The 19,149-nt window shown below is 34.4% G+C and overlaps 1 protein-coding gene across 2 annotated transcripts; it reads right to left on the bottom strand.

Moving 5' to 3' along the window:
• Nucleotides 1-354: 354 nt before the first annotated feature.
• On the bottom strand, nucleotides 355-12,684 carry LOC107859195 (dihydroorotase, mitochondrial). Of its 2 annotated transcripts, none has more exons than XM_016704113.2 (8): nucleotides 12,543-12,684; nucleotides 11,752-11,897; nucleotides 11,421-11,602; nucleotides 10,355-10,491; nucleotides 2,968-3,133; nucleotides 2,736-2,852; nucleotides 998-1,158; nucleotides 355-847 (listed from the first exon to the last, which is right to left on the bottom strand). In XM_016704113.2, the coding sequence occupies exons 2-8, from the start codon at nucleotides 11,832-11,834 to the stop codon at nucleotides 653-655; spliced, it is 1,041 nt and encodes a 346-aa protein (XP_016559599.1). In that variant the 5' UTR covers nucleotides 11,835-11,897; nucleotides 12,543-12,684; the 3' UTR covers nucleotides 355-652. The 2 variants fall into 2 exon arrangements, with proteins under 2 accessions (XP_016559599.1, XP_016559598.1); XM_016704112.2 differs by lacking the exon at nucleotides 12,543-12,684 and adding an exon at nucleotides 12,079-12,534.
• Between the last annotated feature and the right edge of the window lie 6,465 nt (nucleotides 12,685-19,149).

Here is a 19,149-nt window from a genome sequence, read left to right as displayed (position 1 = left end):
GTCACATTTATCACTTGGCAACAATTCCTGTGCTTCATTCACAAGCAAATTGAGGTAGTCTGGGTTCAAGTCTTATTAATCCAGTAGCACTTCCCTCTTTAATGGGGTCTTGTACAAAGAAAATTCGAATTAATCAGGGTTCAAAGTGGACACCAAATACCGGATTGAAAATGAAAAAATTTAGTAAAAATCCGTTTGATTCCTCACGGTCCATTTTGCGTCATTTAAACTCAAAGCTATCTAATACTATGAACTAAAAATAAACATGGTACTATATATTTTCTGGTAAAGATACAGTTGTCTGGCTAAGGAGAAACCATAATAAGCCGCGAAGGATGGAAAAGGCATAACCAGTAAACCTTCAAAATCAAATGAACAATTGAAGAACTTTAGAATACAGCAGCTTTTAATTTAAATTCGAACCATTGGCCGATAAATCCAACACTGAAGGACTAAAGCTTCACATGCAGGCACTATTATTTCCATGATTTTTTGGTTGAATGGATATTATCGGAGCGCGGTTATCATCACGATAATATCTAATCAACATGAAAGGAAAGATGACTACTCCTATAGTCTATATCTTTGGTTGAATCACAACATTACAGTACAAGAAGAAAGGCAAATGAGAACTGGAAACTCTTTTTTCCCCTCACAGAGGAGACGACAACCAATCAAGCATCTCACCGGCAAACATGGGAACAATATCTCCCGATGCATAAGAAAAGGACTCTGGTACTTTCCATGGTGTCTTGCTTAACTTAATCTTTGAATTGTTCCTAGGAAGCCCATAAAAGTCTGGTCCATTGAAGCTCGTAAATGCTTCTAGCTTGTCGAGTGCATTTTCCTATAACGCAAAAACCAAATCTATGTCATTGGCTTGTGACGATAGCTACTAAATTAAAGAACCTATCCGAAGTAGTTAGAAACATTGTAATATGGAATGAATCTAACACAATAACATGAGAAAAACTTTGTAGATATCTATTGCAATTACCTTTTCAAACACCTTTGCATATACTGACAAGGCTACAGGAGCATTGTAAATACCAGCACATCCGCAAGAACATTCTTTCCTTCGTCTATCATGAGGAGCACTGTCAGTCCCAAGAAAAAACCTTTTACTTCCTCTGGTTACAGCTGATACAAGAGCCTGCCCTGTGTTATTCAAAGCAAATCTTGATTAGGTTAGAATATATACCAAGTGAACAAGAGAAAGAAAAAAGTAGCAGGAAAATGCAATAGATCCTGTAACAATGTGAGTAATGAATCTATTAATCAAGACGAGTTTTTTTCTCAAGCACTTGTTCACTTTATTATTTTCAAAATTATTTGTGCAAGTGATTGAAGTTCCTTTTCCAAGTCTCACTAAACATTGCCCCACAATGGTAAATTCTTTAAAGATATGGAAGCACCTTGTTTCAACAAGGACATTCAAGCGATACATTCAATTCCTTTTTTAGTACATTCACAGCAGAGTTTGCATCAAATGTTCAACAAGTTCACATGTCTAGGAAAATAAAGCCAAGGGATAGAATTAGCAAATCAAAGAGAGCCTGATCGAGTAGTGAATCATAACACACATTAGCACTTCGTAACTCTTACAAAGAGGGAAAAAGAACAGGTAGAAGAAGAAACTTTCAACAAACTATTATACCCGAAAACAGGATCAATTACAGGCAAATATAACTTTTCTACCTAACTTTCAAAATTTCAAGATAAATGGCTCAATAGCCCTTTAATCCAATTCTTCTTTGTTTTGGCGACAATATTTATCTGATAGATAATCCATAAAACAATATCAAAATGCCATATTCCAAAAAGATAGTAGTCTCTTAGACAATATTTGATTTGACGACGTATAAGCAAGGATTTCGCACCATCTTTGGTGTACTTAAAAAAGTAGGCGCTACTGCATCAGTATGGTGTTTGTAAGTCCTCCCTTTTATTCTAGTTAGACACTTTCAGGGGGGTAAAGAGAGAGAGAACCTCTAGAGAATCTCTAGTTTTCTTTAAAAACAAACTACTCATTACTTGAACAATATTAACCAGGACGGAATGGACACATGATATGAGGCATAGTCGATTGCACCCTAGATCTTTTCAAGCTTTTATCTGAGAAGGTGTGCATCTGTTAATTACATTTTTACTTGAGAATAGCTGGAAAAGAAAAACAATTGAACAACCCAACAAGGTACTTGAGCATAGAATGACAGAGGAACAAGCTCAAAAATAACCTTGGAGGAAATTCTATGATTAGTATATTCTCATACATTTACCTTACATTCTCAAGAAAAGCTACATTCTCAATGTTTTCATACATTATGGTTGTTCGGAGTGAAAAAAGGACTCACTGGAACGAAAATAAAGGAGGAAACAATTAACCTTATTAAAAAGCAAAAGTGTAGGGTATGCAACTCAACTTTTCAAAACAGTCTAAAACAGGGAAATTAGGAAATCAAACTCTTCCACTTCAGTTGAGTGGAACCAAACAAGTGGAGGTAAATGGTAATACTTTATGCAGGAGAAGGAAACGAACAAGTTAAATCCCCTTTGCTGAATCAAACAAGGTCTAAATGACATAGTAGTCACTACAGGTGGTTAAACCAAAGAATCCTAGTTGGTTAATTTAAAAGTAATGTTACTTCATGATTGTTCTTCAACACCAAAAGACAAAACACCAAACGATAGAAGAAAGAATCTAAGCATCAATAAGAAAGGGTAAAGGATATTACTGTGGATCTCTCTTTTGAGCACTGGAAGGCAGAAATTATGCGGTTGCAAGCCCCCTTGGAAGAGAGAATTCCTGTTCAAAACAAGATGTTGTGGGGTGACAGTCGCTGCGACAAATCCTTTAAAGGAGGATAGAAAGGTTAAATTAGCATTTGAAAAAGGAAGGTCAATAAAGTTCTTTCAACTGACAAGAAGACTAAAGTTCAAAAAGGTGGATCAAGTAGAAAAGATTACCTTCATTGCAAGATTCAACAAAATTAACAGCATCCATGGTGGTAACATGTTCCATCACAACCTTCAATCGGGGAAATTTCAGCACCAAAGGGCGTAGAATTGTTTCAATGAATACCTTTTCTCGATCAAACATGTCCACCTCAGGATTTGTGACCTCTCCATGAACCTGCAATCAACTAGAACGCATAAAAATCTTATGAAATGAAGCTGTTTCAAGGAAAATGACAAAAACAAGAAGCATCCCCAGAGCATTTGGGGGAAGAAAAGACACGATTAAGGTCGAGTCATTCTAGTTAAATGCTAAATCTATTTTATAGCAACCCAAGAGATAAACTGAAACTAGAAAAGCAATTAGCATAGGCAAGAAATAATAGAAGAAGGTTCGAGGAGAATATCATTTCTATTCGAAATAAAAACTAACAACCCTAAAAACCCAGCGGACTAGAATATGCTGACAAGAGACTTGACGAGATCAATTCTAGCAGTCTCCAATAAGCTGAGCAGACAAAATTGAACACAATCAAGTGACTGTTCTATTACGAAATGCTAGTCTCAGCTAAAACGGATACAATCACATCTGTCATTGTAAAACTCAATGATGAACTAGTAATTCCATAAGAACTTTGATGATAATGCATCTGCTTAACGCCTTAAATAGGGTGAAAAGTAATAAACAATTTAAGATAATGTGACCAAAAAGACAAGTTCAGAAACTTCATACAGAAGCAACCAATGATGTGCAACTTCCTTTAAAGTTTTAAGATTATCCGGCCACACTTGGAATGGAATCTTTATTATCCAGAGCTTCACCTCTCTTTGTGCATCTCCTCGCCTAATACCAAAAACTTGACGGTATCCAACTTTACCTGGTCCATTGTAACTAATCAAACATTGTTCAGCTTCAAAATCTTCAGGTGCTCAAACTGAAGGCAGTTTACTTTCAAGAAAGGCAATGGGAAGTGAGCAACAAAGAGTTCCTTCAACTCAAGGTCTTGAAACTCGTAGACTGTGTTTGGTTTCACGAATGGACTATCGAGGATGATGCTTTTCCAAGCCTTGAACATTTGGTATTGCGTGGATGCAAACGTCTTAAGGCAATCCCATCTTGTTTCGGTGACATTAGCTCTCTAATGTCCATTGAGGTAAGGACATGCAATGAATCTGTCATCAACTCAGCCAGGGAAATCTTTAACACACAAGTTGAAGATTATCAGAATTCTAGATTCAAGCTCGTCATCCTCTAAAAAGACGATGATTCGAATTCAGGTACACTACTGACAAATTACTCCTACATTCTATATGATCTGATGTTAGAACTTAAATTATACTGCATTCAATCTCATTGACTCTATTCACAGGCAGAAGAGGGTTGCAATGTAAGGTTCTAACTGTTTTCAACTGAAATTTCTGGAATGTAGCAACAAATATCTATGCTAGATTAGAGACTAAAGCATGTGTGAGTTGTGATATGAAGTGAAATATCTGTAAAAAAACTACTTTTATTGTTTATTAATCTAAAACAATAAATATATATATTCCTCAATCAAAAAACTTACACCAAAAAGAGAGGCTATGACATTTGTTGGACACAGTGCCTTCAACATGGTATGATGCTGTACTTTTTGGAACAAACTTTCACGATTTTACGTTAATGTGTGCTTTGTTGGACATAGTGAGCTTTGCTTCTATGTATCCATCAAATACAAAAATATGAATTCAACTACATATTTAAAATGTGATCTTGTTATCAAATCGAATTGCACTTTGCCTGCAGGAAGGAGAAAGAGAAGTGCTGATGGACTACAGCTGATGAGGAAGGTTATGTTCTCCATATAGACTGTTCTTTTCTAGCAAGTATTGGATGTCTTCTTTATTTAACATAGTTTTACCTAGAAACTGTAGTAGATATAGGAAGACATGGGAACTTCTTATGCTTCATAATTGTAATTAATTAGAGTATCAATATCTTTACAGTAGTCTATCTCTAAAACTTCTGTGAGTTATGACAATCTGAAGCAGCTTCCATTTGATGTTTCAAGAAAACAATAAGAATAATAGATGAACTTACGCGATCATGTTCTTTTGAATTTACACTGGAAGTTACACCATGAATCTCAATTGTAGATCTTATTCACAGAAAAATAAACAAATGAAACCAATATAGCTACATGATAATGATGATCATAGGAATCAGACAAGAAATAGGATAAAGGAGAGGAATTTTTTAACTCTCTTTTTTATTGCACTTAAAAATCCTTACCTAGGTCCTAAAAGAATTGAACGGAACAAGGTAGTCGTGGTGTCTGCCACTCTTTTGATTGCTGCAATTGTTTGTGAATTTGGAACACTATAGTCTAAGTGAGATTCAATGTCCATCGTCCACTTTAATACTTTAACCACCATGGACATGGAAGGCCTCAGAGTAAAGTCGCTCTATAAGCACCAGACAGCAGAATCAAGAGGACTAGATTCAATGACTGGTGTATTTACCATAAGACAAATCAAAGCTGCCACAAATAATGCAACATCGGGGAAGGTGGTTTTGGCTCTGTCTACAAGGTGCATCTCATTCTGACCTCCTATCAAACTTTCTACTCTATTAGGTTAACTACAACATCTGGACATAGATAATATGTATAGATAGCCCTTTAATCCAACCAGTTTTTTCATTCATTTATATTAATAAACAAGGCACATTATCAGATGGTGCAGTTATTGCAGTGAAGCAGATTTCATCCAAATCATAACAAGGGAAACGAGAGTTTGTAAATGAGATAGGTATGATCTCTAGTTTACAGCACCCAAATCTTGTCAAACCATATGGGTGTTGTGCTGAACGGAATCACCTGCTACTGGTGTACGAGTACTTGGAGAACAATAGCCTGGCTCGTGCTTTATTTGGTAACGCATCATCCTTCATTATTTCAGTTATCAGTCAAGCAAAAAATAAGCAAAAGTGAAACAAGATGAAAGATTTCTCTTTGATAATTAATGAAAGATTTTAAAACGACAAGTCAATATATGTTTCTAAAACTCGTCTTAATTTTTTTAATTTTTTATTTTTTTGATAAAAAAACTCTTGTCTTAATTAATGAGAAGGTATGCATAGATTTTTACTTCACATTAAAATGCAGGTCCAGAAGAACATCAGCTCAAAATAGACTGGGCAACAAGGCAAAATATCTGCATTGGGATAGCAAAAGGCTTATCTTACTTACATGAAGAATCGTCCTTAAAAATTGTTCATAGGGACATCAAAGCAATGAATGTACTTCTTGACAAGAAACCAAGCTTCATCATACGGATGACTTCCGATTCATTGCATTGAGGATCATCGCTGTAGTTTCCGATCATATCAATCAGCTGATTGTTTTGAGCTTTTGTCATAAACAAACTAAGCAAATGTGGATGTTCCAGTGAGTGTGAATAGTCCACGTTCTTGCATCCACAGAGGATCTCCATTGCAACAACTCCAAAGCTGTAGACATCTGCTTTTTCTGTAATGAACGCGCTAAACCATTCAGGAACCAAGTACCCGGGGGTTCCCCTAATTCTGGTCACTATCTGGCTCTGATCTTTATCCACCAACTTGGCCAGGCCAAAATCCGATACTTTTGCACAAAGATTGTTATCCAACAGAATGTTCTGCGGCTTAACATCTAAGTGGACTATTCTTCGCATACATTCTTCATGAAGATAAACCAATCCTTTTACTATATCATGGATGATTCCTCTTCTTATTTGCCAATCAAGGGTAAATTGAGTAGAGGTTGTGCCAAAAATCCATTTATCCAGTGATCCATTACTCATGAAATCATAAACTAATAGCTTGTGCTCTTTCTCAGCACAAACTCCAATTAGCCTAACAACATGATGGATGCTTCCTATGGTCTGGATCTCTGCCAAGAATTCATTCTTACCTTGGCCAAAACCACCAAGAACCTTCACTGCTACTCTCTGACCATCTTGAAGAACTCCTTCATAAACTGAGCCGAAACCTCCATGACCAAGCTTTTTTAGGAAATTCCCAGTTGCATCTTCAGCTGTACATAAGAAAATCTTAGAATGCTAGATATCTCCTCTGAGTAATCATCATCATTTTCTTGTAATGTTTTTTTTCTGTTGAAAGCAATCAAGATGCCAGCAGTTGAGCTATCAGAAAAACTGTTCCAACAGTTGATCCAGCTATAATGCCAATTCTTCTTGCAGCTGTACACTTGCTTTTTTCTGCATCATTTGGTAACTTGATAAATGCAGATGACTCATAGCCGCGTCTTTCCTTTCCATCTTTTATAAGTGACAGAACAGGGAAGGGTAAATAGCAGTCACCACTTGAAAAGTTAGTGAAATACAGGAAGAGAACTACTTTACAAGAGCAGTTCTTCAAGCACAAGCATTGACAGCTTTCCTCATCTGTTCGTCTCAGAGCTGGAGCGTCAATGTTGACATAGTTAAAGTAATAGACATCCGAAACACGCTCCATTTAGTGGGAATGTGGTCCATCACATTTCACCGGACTAATTTCTACACATCGATTGTTTTGTTGATCATTACTTTTTCTCAATGCACCCGGACAAGAACATAATCCATCTGAGCAAAGCTCCATACTGCCACAGGCTGAGGGGTAATCACAAAATTCAATGAAATCTGTCAAAAGATCATTTGGCTGCTCACTTCCCTCGGTGTAGGCTCGAAGATGTCCATCATAATCATATCTCAAAAATTTCATCCTAGAAGGTCTTGAGATCACAGCATTATACTCATTCGGCTCAGTTGAGGATATGTACAAGGCAAGAGTACCATTCACTGCTTTGACATAACCTTCACCAAAGCTATCCCTTTCTCCACTAACCAAGAACTTAAAATACATCTGTGTCTTGTCTGATATGTAAAATGCAAACAAGCCTTGATTGGTTATAGAGAGATAGTAGTTACCTTCAGTCCAATTGGATGAAGAAGATCTAGCCACAAGTCTTTGACCAGCCCTTAACTTCTGCCCTGGAAGCAGTGCATCTGTTGGGTGATCAAAAGACTGCCAAACAGTCCGATTATACATGTCATGAAGCACAAGGTTTCCAGTCTCCATCATCTTAATGCCTGATATGAACTTATTCTCCGTGCTTGTAGACCACACAAGAGTTCCATCCACATCTTTTAATACAAAATCTCCATCTTACAGCAATTGCAGCATTTCATTTTCACGAATGGGATGGTTTCTGTTTGCAAACTAGACAAGCTCAAGGTCAGTCCAGTGCTGAGCTCCTTCATTGTCCTGATGAAGACGTACAATTCCAATGGAAAACACAAAGGAGTCATTTTCTCCATTTGAAGCAAACACACAAGCATATCCCATGTCCTTCTCTATTTAACCGACCAATGCAAAGACAAAATCATGCACAGTGACATGGCAAAATTTGTACATGTAAGTGAGTTTGCTGTGGAGTTATACAGTACACTGAGAACATGCTTTCTGCACCGTCATCTTGTATGCCCATATAAGCGTCTTTAGTTACAGCAAGAGACATATTTCTCTTGCACCTCCATTTGTTACTTCTGGAAGAAATTCTTCGAGAGTGCAATTTTCTTCTCTTAAAATATAAGTAGATCTTTTTGTTCCACTGGTGTTCAATACAACAACAACATACCCAGTGTATTCCCACAAAGTGGGGTCTAGGGAGGGTAAAGTGTACGCAGTCCATACCACTACCTCAGATGAAGTAGAGAGGTTGTTTCCGATAGACCCCCAGCTCAGGACAGATAACAGTGTAACAAACAAAAAACATAAAAACAAACAACAAAATGGGATAACACACCGCTAAATAATAAAAGAAACAAAACACCTACAACATAATACTACAAACTATCTATTCAAAATCACAAACATCACCAAAACACTACGACCAAGAAACTACAGGCATACGGACACAAACAAAGCACTCCTCCCTACTACTACAGACGCACTCCTACCCACTAACCCTCCACCCTAATTTGCGTCCTTCACGCCTTCCTATCAAGGGTCATGTCCTTCGTAAGTTGTAATTGCTCCATTTTATGCCTAATCACCTCCTTCCAATACTTCTTCGGCCTACCTCTACCCCGCCTAAAACCATCCATGGTCAGCCTCTCACACCTCCGTACTGGAGCATCTGTGCACCTCCTCATCACATGCCCGAATCATCGCTACCCCACTTCCCGCATCTTGTCTTCTACCAAAGCCACTCTCACCTTCTCTAGAATAACCTCATAGCATAGTATGCATCACTAAGAATGGGAAAGTCTTTAATACATAACTAGAGACAAGGAAGTAAGTTCTTATTGCTCGAGGTTGTTTCTTGTATAAATCGGAGATGTGATGTTAAATTGTGGCTCGGCTGCTCTGAAAGACAGTAACACAGTGTTTGAATTTGCTAGTGGACAAGATAAGAATGCTTTTGACACATCAAATCTACTGAGAAGACAACGATGTCATACTGAACTACAGAATATGCAACTTTCTTTGCAGTACTAATCTTGCTGAAAACTTTACATCATAGATAAAAGTACTAATCTTGCTGTTCCTTTTGTTGATACATTATGAACAAGGCTGATATTTTGCAAGCACCGTGTGGAAATATAATAGAGGATGATCATATAGTATACTCTACCTATCCCAGAAAGATTCAGTTAGGTTCCTTTCCTGATCCAATTGATACCTGTTTTCCTCGACTATGAAACTTATTAGTTATACTACAGGAATTGGACCAACTATTATCCCCAAAGTAATTCAAAAGTTGGACCAACTGTTAATCCTAGAACATCTGAAAACAAAAGCTACCTTTAAGATTTTGTTTGGACCCACCTTTATTTGAACTACATAGTACTAAATTCCACCTCCAACATCTGTAATAGGCTGCTAAACAACCAAAAAGCTACAAACTAGCAAAACCCAAACTACTCTGACAGCCATATAAATCCTGAACCTAAAGTAGCTAAGAAATCCAATGGGTTTCTTTCAGGGAAGAAGTCACTATACCTCTGATGACAATCACCAAAGAACTACAAAATTATTGTCTTTTCTGGTGTTCACGGCTCGTCCACTGGTGTTCAATATTGCAAAAATATCGTTACCGAGTTGATAGTATCAAAGCTTTTGTCTTTTCTGTCAAGAGGCAAACTGCTCCTATTGAGAGGTTAGTAATTTTTTTTCACATAACCTGTCAAGACGAAGACTGACCTTCAAAAGAGCCACACGCTAAACCTAAAGCCAGCACAGACATAACGATACAAGTTTGAATTTGCAGCTTTCTATAGAGATAAATAGCAATTTTTTGGTGGTAAGGTTAGCATGCACATTAGATCTTATGCAATGTTCTAGTGGAACAGGAAGAAATGCTTAGCATCGAGTTACCAGCAGAGGCATATTATGCTCAACCATTTCCTGTAGAACTGGCAAACACTTCCCGAAGAGATCAGTCACTCCATCTTGAGAATTTGTTGTGGCACCAGCAGGGTATAACTTCACCCCAAATACGACCTGGCTCTCTCCTGTGATACAAGTCCTCATTATATTAGAAATAGTGCGAAGAAATGGATAAAACAACAGCGAAAAAGAGGATGACATTCCAAAGCTTTCATGGAAAGAAAAATAGAAACATGGGCCATTCACATTGGAAAAAAAAAAAAAACTGCACCCAGATGACAATACAATCAGTTCAACTTAAAAGCTACAACCTTTGACATGTTTAAATTTCCTCCAAAGTGCGTAGAGCCTGATTTTATAAAGGACAAGAGACTCATAATACTGACTTCAAAATTTCAAAGATTGATCTAGCTCGGAAGTAGACATAATAAAAAAACCAAAAGGAAGGTTGGCATAGCTAAGAATCTAGCTTTCAGTTTAAGTGTCTTGAAAACAAATTGGAAATTGCACTTCTTTGAAATACTGGTTTCCAGTTTTTCAAAAATCTAGAAAGCCAAACCATCCAAAATAGGATTCTAGAAGCAAAGAGACGGTAAATTTGGTTCCTGATTAAATTTGACGAGAATTATAACATTTCCCTGACCCCTTTGTTCTATTTACACAACCACTTGAAACACTATACAAAACCACCTAAGAAGGATGCTAGAAGCAGGGCTGCAGGAATAATAGTTGTTAATTAACAATCAGTATAAATTGTCACAACAGAAAAACTAAAATGGCAGCTTTAAGATGAGATTTAACAAAGAAATACAGTGTCTCTTAAAGTTCAACTCGACCTAAAAGTTTCACCAAATTGGCTTTCAAGTGGTGCCTTTTTTCATGATCTTATTGATCCTTATATACACCAGTATCATTCACTCAAATTTATTTTTGTTTTTTGAGATACATGCCGGCACTATGATAAAAGAATGCCATACATACATCGTGTTTTAAGCAGGGATAATTAATAACATCTAATATTATTATTTCCATCTCAAAAGTATATTGGACTTACTTGCTAGTTTGATTTCCATAGGACTGGTTGTATCTGTCAAATAAAGTGTCATAAGAGGCTTGAAATCACTATCAGCAGGCAAAGATTTCAATATCTCTTCCCGATATGCCACAGCAGCAGCGGTTGTAGTGATAGGAGGCTTCAAATTTGGCATGACTATCGCCCTCCCAAAGTGCTGTGCACTTTATCAAATAATGCAACATGAACAAGTCAAAATCAATATAGAGGAACCAAATTTTTAAACTAAACATAAACTATGAGCTGAATCACAATGAGCTACTCATTATTAATTAAATTCCCACACCATCAGCTTAAGTATTAGAGTAGAAACCTGTGAGGCACAACAGCTTTAAGAACGTCACCATCACGGAGATGAAGATGCCAATCATCAGGTCGTGTGATTGAGAGCTCCATTTTTGCACTGTATGCTTTTAACGAGCTTTTTCGTCCAAAGCTAACAACTGGTATACGTGAAATCTGGATAGCAATAATATGAGATGATTAAAGAGAATACAGAAACATGCCCTTTTAACTTACACGACCATATTAACAAATAGACACACGTGTCCTACATCCAACTGCACTCTTTTTTCTTCTTTGATGAAGTAAGTGAATTCATTAAAGATGGTTTAAGCAAAAAAGGGGGGAAATTACATACTTTAGAGGGGAAGAATAATAAAGTCCTCATGACTTGACAATCTGAGACACTTGTTCCTATAGAAGCCAGCATTTGGTAAACCAGAAGAAAAATAAACAAAATTTTACTTTGAGTCGAACGGGAACTTTTTTATTTTAATGGGGTTTGGTTTATATATATATATTTGTCCCAAATGTATAACTAGGTTAACGTTGTAGTATTATTTTGGAAATAGAAAGGTAAATATAAATTTGTTTTCCCGGAATAAAAAAATATGCTGAAAACCCAAAAAATAAGGAAATGAACAGATCTCCAATTGGTCAAATTTGAGATTTTGGGTCTTTTGATAGTGACTGGTTTACTTTTAAAATGGGATTTTGACGAATTCGAATTAATTGGATCCAAAAAAAGATTTAGACTAAAAACTAAAATTTAAAAAAGGAAAAAAAAAAAAAAAAGAGATAAAAGGAAGAAGGCAGAAGTACCGTTCAACTCAATGCACCAACAAGGCAGAAACAAAGGGTGTTTGCCGTTTGGTTTGGTGGATTAGTGAGGGGCTATTGAGATTTCAGTATTATAAGTGCTATGCAAGATTGATACGTATAATTAAATTATTAAGTTTGATGGCTTTCTTAATTTGTGAATAACATTATTTGTCTATTTAGTTTTTGTCTGTGATGTTGTTTACGTGTGCATTGCAGATTGACTCCTGGAACTTAACACTCTCTTCGTTTCATATTGTTGCATGTTAAAAAATCATAAATAAAAAAAGTAATTTTACTAAGTCACTTCTTAAAATTTTTTTCGTACTTGACAAACAAGTGTAAATAGTTTCAAAAAGAATTAATTGCAAGGATAGTATAAGAAATTTTTTTAGTGTTTCTTTAATTTATAAGATGACAAACTAATATACGATAAAGAAAGTGGTACAGTAGGGTGATTAGCATTTAACATCTCTCATAATCTCAATTCTAGCCTTTTTATGTTGAGGTGATTGTTTGAAAAGGTAAGAGAGCTGGGAAATGTAGGTTTCTCGATAGAGCATGGAACCTATGGGCTACGTCCATTTTCTATTGATGGTTTCTCGTTAGAGCCATCAATATGGGCTACGTTCGTTGGGCCGGTCCGATTTGATTTGTAATTTGATGGAGTTACATTTCAATTTTTGTAGTCCATTTAAGAACAGAGCTTTTTAACCCGACCTAGATAAATCGGTGGCCCGTGGAATTTGAACAATGTGAGTTGGGCTAGCCCGTGTGCCGGTCCGTAAGTCAAATACATGCAACTATTTAGATTGCTTATTAGTATTTTTTATTTGATTCGAAGAATATCATGTCAAAAGTTATTTAATTTTGCTATTAGGAATATTTTTTTGGGTGTTGGAGACTTGATTAACAAGTACTAACGCTATGTAATATTGGCTGATAAAATAATTATATTTATTAATATTCTAAAATTAAATTATAAAATATTATTTTTAAAGAAGTAAACTGGCCTGTGAGGTCCGCAACCACTAAGTAATGAAGTAATGGTGGGGACTTGGTATTTTTTGACCCATCAAAATTAACTGAGCCAATCCGTATTGACAGCTCTAGATTAAGTTCGCGAACGAGCTCACCTGGACTTAAGAATTATAGAAATATGGACTGACATTGCTAAAGATATCTTCACACGGCCTTCCATTCATTGATATTTGGTACTTTTAGAGCCCAATTGGGTCATTTTCTATTGTCCAGTACATTACTGTTGTATCCTATTTTGTTGTAGTCATTTATAACATTCATTCTGATTTATAAGTTGACATACAATAGCAACACATTATTTTTTGTCATCAAGTTCGTCTTTCCTTTTGCTTGCTTGTTCTAAGGAGCATTCAGACACTCTAAAAAACACTTATTCATACTTTTACTTTCTATTTAGCTTTATTTAGTTAACATAATATCTCACAACTAGGGGTGTGCATAGGTTGGATTGGTTTAGTTTTTATTAAAAAAAAATAAAAAAAATCAATCATGTCGGTTTATTAAAACTATATATCAAATCAAACCAACATAAAATTGATTTTTTCGGTGTAGGTTTTAGTCCTTTTTTTCGGTTTTTTCGATCTTTTTTATAATCTTTAGTTTTTACAATTATATTGTGATTGAAAATTAGATCAAATATGTTTCCACTCATGTGCTAATGAAAAACCATAATTATGAAAAAATGAGGAGCGAAAAATTCTCTTGAAACTAAAAAGTGAGATGAAGAATAAAAAGTTTAGGTTTTAAGTTGTATTGAATTTTGGATCATTTAATTAGCAATTAATGGACAAATATTACAACTTAGAGGCCCAAGTTTAAATATATATCTACATCTACTTTCAAATTATTGAAAATTACTAAAACTAGTTGAAAAAGTAGATTATAATTAATATTTTATGTATAAAAAAGTTCGAATATTATATATATATATATATATATATTATGTCGGTTTGATTCGGGTTCGATTTGACTTTTTTTTGTTAACACCAATCAAACCAAACCATAAGTCGATTTTTTTTTCTCTGTTTGATTTGGTTTGTCGGTTTGATTTGACTTGATGGTTTGATCTGTATACCCTACTCACAACTATCAGATTTGCTCTTATTGTCTCCTATTCATTACTTGCTTAAGTTACTACTCAGTAAATATTTAAACAGATAGTAAACAGACTCATACAAATTTAACCATACATATTGTAAGGGTAAATAATTTGGTGCCCCGCAATGAAGTCAAGAGCAAATATGATTTAGAATCAATTCTTAAAAATTGTGAAAATCCCTATCTTGATTAAGTTTTCGGATAATATATGATTAAATATGCTCTAAAAAGAGTAATATTTCAAAAGAGATAGTAAAATAATTTTATAGATTAGATGCCACATACGAGCTACTACAAAACTATTACAAATATTTTTTTACTTTATTTGAAAATTTTTAAATTAAAAGTGTGTTTGGTTGTAGCTTTTGAAAATAGTATTTAGTTGATTGAATGTGATTTTCTTGAAAGAAAAATCACAAAATATGAATTATTATTATTCAAATGAAATCATTTATGATAAAAACAAAAAAAATAGAATAAATTTGAAAATGGAAATATAATGAAAGTAAAAGGAGTGAAAACAAGATTTTTGTTATATATAAAGTAGAGAAAAACAAGAATAGAGAGGAGAGAGAGTAATTATTATTTCCCTTAAAGGATTCTATTGGCGTCTTTTACATGAATAAAACGCTTCTATTTATAGGAAAAATTACTTGTAGTTTTTCTCTAAAAGATTCATATCCTGATAGATATCAAATAGATCTTGATATATCTCATCTATATTCTTGATAGACATTTAATGTAAATATATTTATAACATTTCCACTTGAATATCTAATTGATAAATAATGTGAAGGAAAAAAAGTACACATCTCTAATAATACGCATTTCAACTGCCTCATTAAAAACCTTACAAGGAAAAGCCAGTGAGACAAATCCTCATAAAGAAAAAAGAGTACATCGCCTATTAACTCCCCCTAAATCCTAATGAAAAATCCTTGAACCTTTGCATCCCGATCTTTTGCATCATCTTCAGGAAAGTCACAGTAAGAGACTTGGTGAATAAATCAACCACATTGTCACTTGAACGGATCAGTTGCACGTTAATATCACCTTTATTTTTTAGCTCATGTGTATACAAAAGTTTTGGCGAAGTGTGTTTCGTTCTATCTCCTTTTATGAATCCTTCTTTGAGTTGTGCTATGCATGCTGCATTATCTTCATATAAAATTGTAGGTACTTTGTCACATTTCAAACCATATTTTTCTCGAATGAGATGTATCATGGACATCAACCACCCACACTCTCGGCTTGCTTCATGAATAGTTATTATCTCGGCATGGTTTGATGAAGTGGCTATGATAGAATACTTTGTTAATCTCTAAAATTTGGTAGTACCTCACATATGAACACATGGCTTGTTTGAGACCAAGTTTTATGTTGGTCAGATAAATACCCAGTATTAGCATAACTAATAAGATGGGATTGCAATCTTTAGAATAAAATAGGCTCATATTGATAGACCCTTTTAGATATTGTAATATGTGTTTGATCCCATTCCAATGTCTCCTAGTAGGAGCATAACTATATTTTGCTAACAAATTAACTGAAAAGGCATTATAAGACCTTGTAGTATTTGTAAGATACATTAATGCATCAATTGCACTAAGATATGGTACTTCAAGACCAATCCAATTCGATATGTTTCTCATTTCAGCAAATAATTTATCGCTTTTGAAAACTCTCCAAGAGTTTCAATAATTTTCAAGCAATAAGCTTATACAATATAAATATTATAAAATAAGTTTTTCAGAAACTTTATATGCTTCAAACATTTTGAATCCTTTAAAAAATTTTCATATAAATTTTATCAAGTGACAATATTCAACATTTTGTGTGTGACATCTTTAAGTATCTAGACTGCAAATCAAATAAGTTTTATGCCTACCAAGATACATCATTTCAGGTCACTCGATAAATATTTATACGCCAGCATGCTTAAATAAATGTAGAAGTCGAATCCTCATAATCTTTCACAATATTGCATCAATATTGTATCAAAGATGTTAATGATATATCATTTCGTATCTTTTCACAGTGTGAAATAACATTTTTAGATCTCATCACTTCATTATTTTTAGGTACCTGAACCTCTAATAAGGTTTCATGAAGTGTTATATAGTAGGCTCTTAAAGAGCACACTGTTTTCTTATAATAATTATTTGCTTTTTATTCTTTTCAAGAATTATTTCATCCGCAACCGATGGATCTACCACGCTTCACGCATGCAGAGACTTTATTGTTTAGGGACACAAAATAGGAGTACTTGCAACTTAATATAAGATGCTTTCGACATTTGACTTGAATTATCTTTTGAATGATGATCTGATCTTAATTCCTAACATATTTCATAGCTGCTTATAATCTCCCCCTTATGTTAGAAAAACTAAAACACATCTCAATTTTCCTTGGAGAATCCATCTTTGTGCATTATGGTATATTCATTAATTGTACATCGCACATCATCAATCATAATTTATTGGTTTGATACATACAAGTACTTTTGTATATAATACTCATTTATCATATTTCAAACCAACACATGAACTTTTGTTCTTATTACAATAATTTAACTATTTATCGAAGACATTTAATGTCAAACCATCATGAAAAGTTGGTCAAACCAACTTATCATGAGAAAAAGCGACATAGATAATTTTTGAAGAGTCTTCTAGTTCTTCATTATATGTTCAATACTCAATATGCACATCTTTAGGATGTTACAATTATCCATGTCAATTTCTGAACCTTTATTCTAATAAACTCCAAGTTTACCATGACATGTGTTATTCACTTTAGTAAACTTCTGATTTCTCATCATAGTAATTCGAATATATTCAATCTTTCAATTGATCTACCTAATTTAGAAGTGGATTGTGATATTTTCACAACTAAGAACACGTTCGAATTTATATACAATCACATTCACCCCAGAATATAGATTTGTATTTATAAAATAATCAAAATTTTCATTCCCTAGGAATGGAACATAATCGTGCGCCTTACGCGTGTGAAATTACGATAGTTTATAACCTCTTTCAAGATATTGCTAATTCAAGAGCAAATCGAGGTGTGCATATCACATTATCAAATTTAATAAAACTATGCAGTTTAAATTTAAGATTATGGCATAATAATTTAGGACAAAATCATCGCACTTTTATATATAGTGCACAATATAACCACAAAACTTTAATGACAAGTGGAAAATTTTCACTAACCCATCTTCTCGTGAAACGAGAATTTCTCTACCTAGACATGATTTTTCTTTGACACAAATTAAGAGGCAGGAAAAAAAACCACTAGTCAATTATGCAATTTCAGGAAACGGCTAACAACAAAGCAAGAATTATTTCACCAATCATAATATGATCACGTTTTAACATAGTACTACTCTCGTTTCATTAATTTATCGATTAATAACCATAAATTTTGTGAAAACGTTAGTATTGTTTCATTCAAAAAATATGATAATAGTTCATAATAATGTCACATACATATCGTGAATAGTTTATTTATAAAGATGCAAACAAGGTTCGTGATGCTAGTTGTTGAAAAAAATAGACATATGTAGCAGAAGCAAGTGATGTTAGTTGTTGAAAAAAATTGGCAAGCAAATAAATAGATCACTTGTATGTAATATAGACAACCAACAGAAGCACGTAGTTCACACAAAGAATGCTTAAAATTAATTAGGAATACCTGAGCAAATGTCTTGAAGGATCGTTGCAGTAGAGATCTCAATTGATTATAGACTCAAGAAAATTGAAGGAAAGGTGTATTTTAAGTCTTGAATGAGGGATTGGTGACATTGACCAACAGATAGAGTCAAACATTATTAGGAAACTTGATTAAGTTAATTGTGGACTTGATTAATATTTTCAAAACTTTTTAATCTTTTCAAAAATACAAATCAACCCAACCCACACCCCTCTTCAATCCTAATCAACCACTTTCTCTCTCCAGCTTCTCCCAACCAACAGTTTTGCAAAATTTCTCCCTTCAACCTCCGGTGAAAAATAATCGGGCGAGTTCCTTTTTGACTTTCAACCGTCAATCGACGTGAATACTTCTCCGATGACAACAACTTCGAGTTCTTTGTCCTCCCATTTCCTTTTTCACATGTAAAAAATTATGAAGAAACAGAGGAACTTAAGCCAACTACTCTTCTGGTATTGAAATGTGAACTGAATAAAACCCTAATTTTTGGGATTTCTGTATTTCTTCTTCTCGTTGTTGTACTGTTGATTCAAATTTATTGGTGATTTTTTGTCACAGTTGATATTCTTAGTGTGTATGTATGTGTGTGTTATGTTGGTGTTGCTGGGTTGATTTGTTGTTTGTCTTGGTAGAAATGGTGTTGCAACAGTTGAAACATCTGATGTAATAGATGAAACATATGATGTAACAGATGAAAATCTGATGCAACAGATTAAAAATCTGATGAAACTATGAAAATCTGATGCAACAG

Source organism: Capsicum annuum, chromosome 2 (assembly GCF_002878395.1).
Source record: "Capsicum annuum cultivar UCD-10X-F1 chromosome 2, UCD10Xv1.1, whole genome shotgun sequence".
NCBI lineage: Eukaryota > Viridiplantae > Streptophyta > Magnoliopsida > Solanales > Solanaceae > Capsicum > Capsicum annuum.
This window is presented reverse-complemented; position numbering and strand designations above follow the sequence as displayed.

Coding starts and splice junctions, on each gene's coding strand:
- LOC107859195 (XM_016704112.2), bottom strand. CDS start 12,150: ATGCTGGCTTCTATAGGAACAAGTGTCTCAGATTGTCAAGTCATGAGG. Junction 10,492..11,420: donor TATGGAAATCAAACTAGCAA/GTAAGTCCAATA, acceptor CTTGTATCACAG/GAGAGAGCCAGGTCGTATTT. Junction 848..997: donor ATGCAAAGGTGTTTGAAAAG/GTAATTGCAATA, acceptor TTTGCGTTATAG/GAAAATGCACTCGACAAGCT.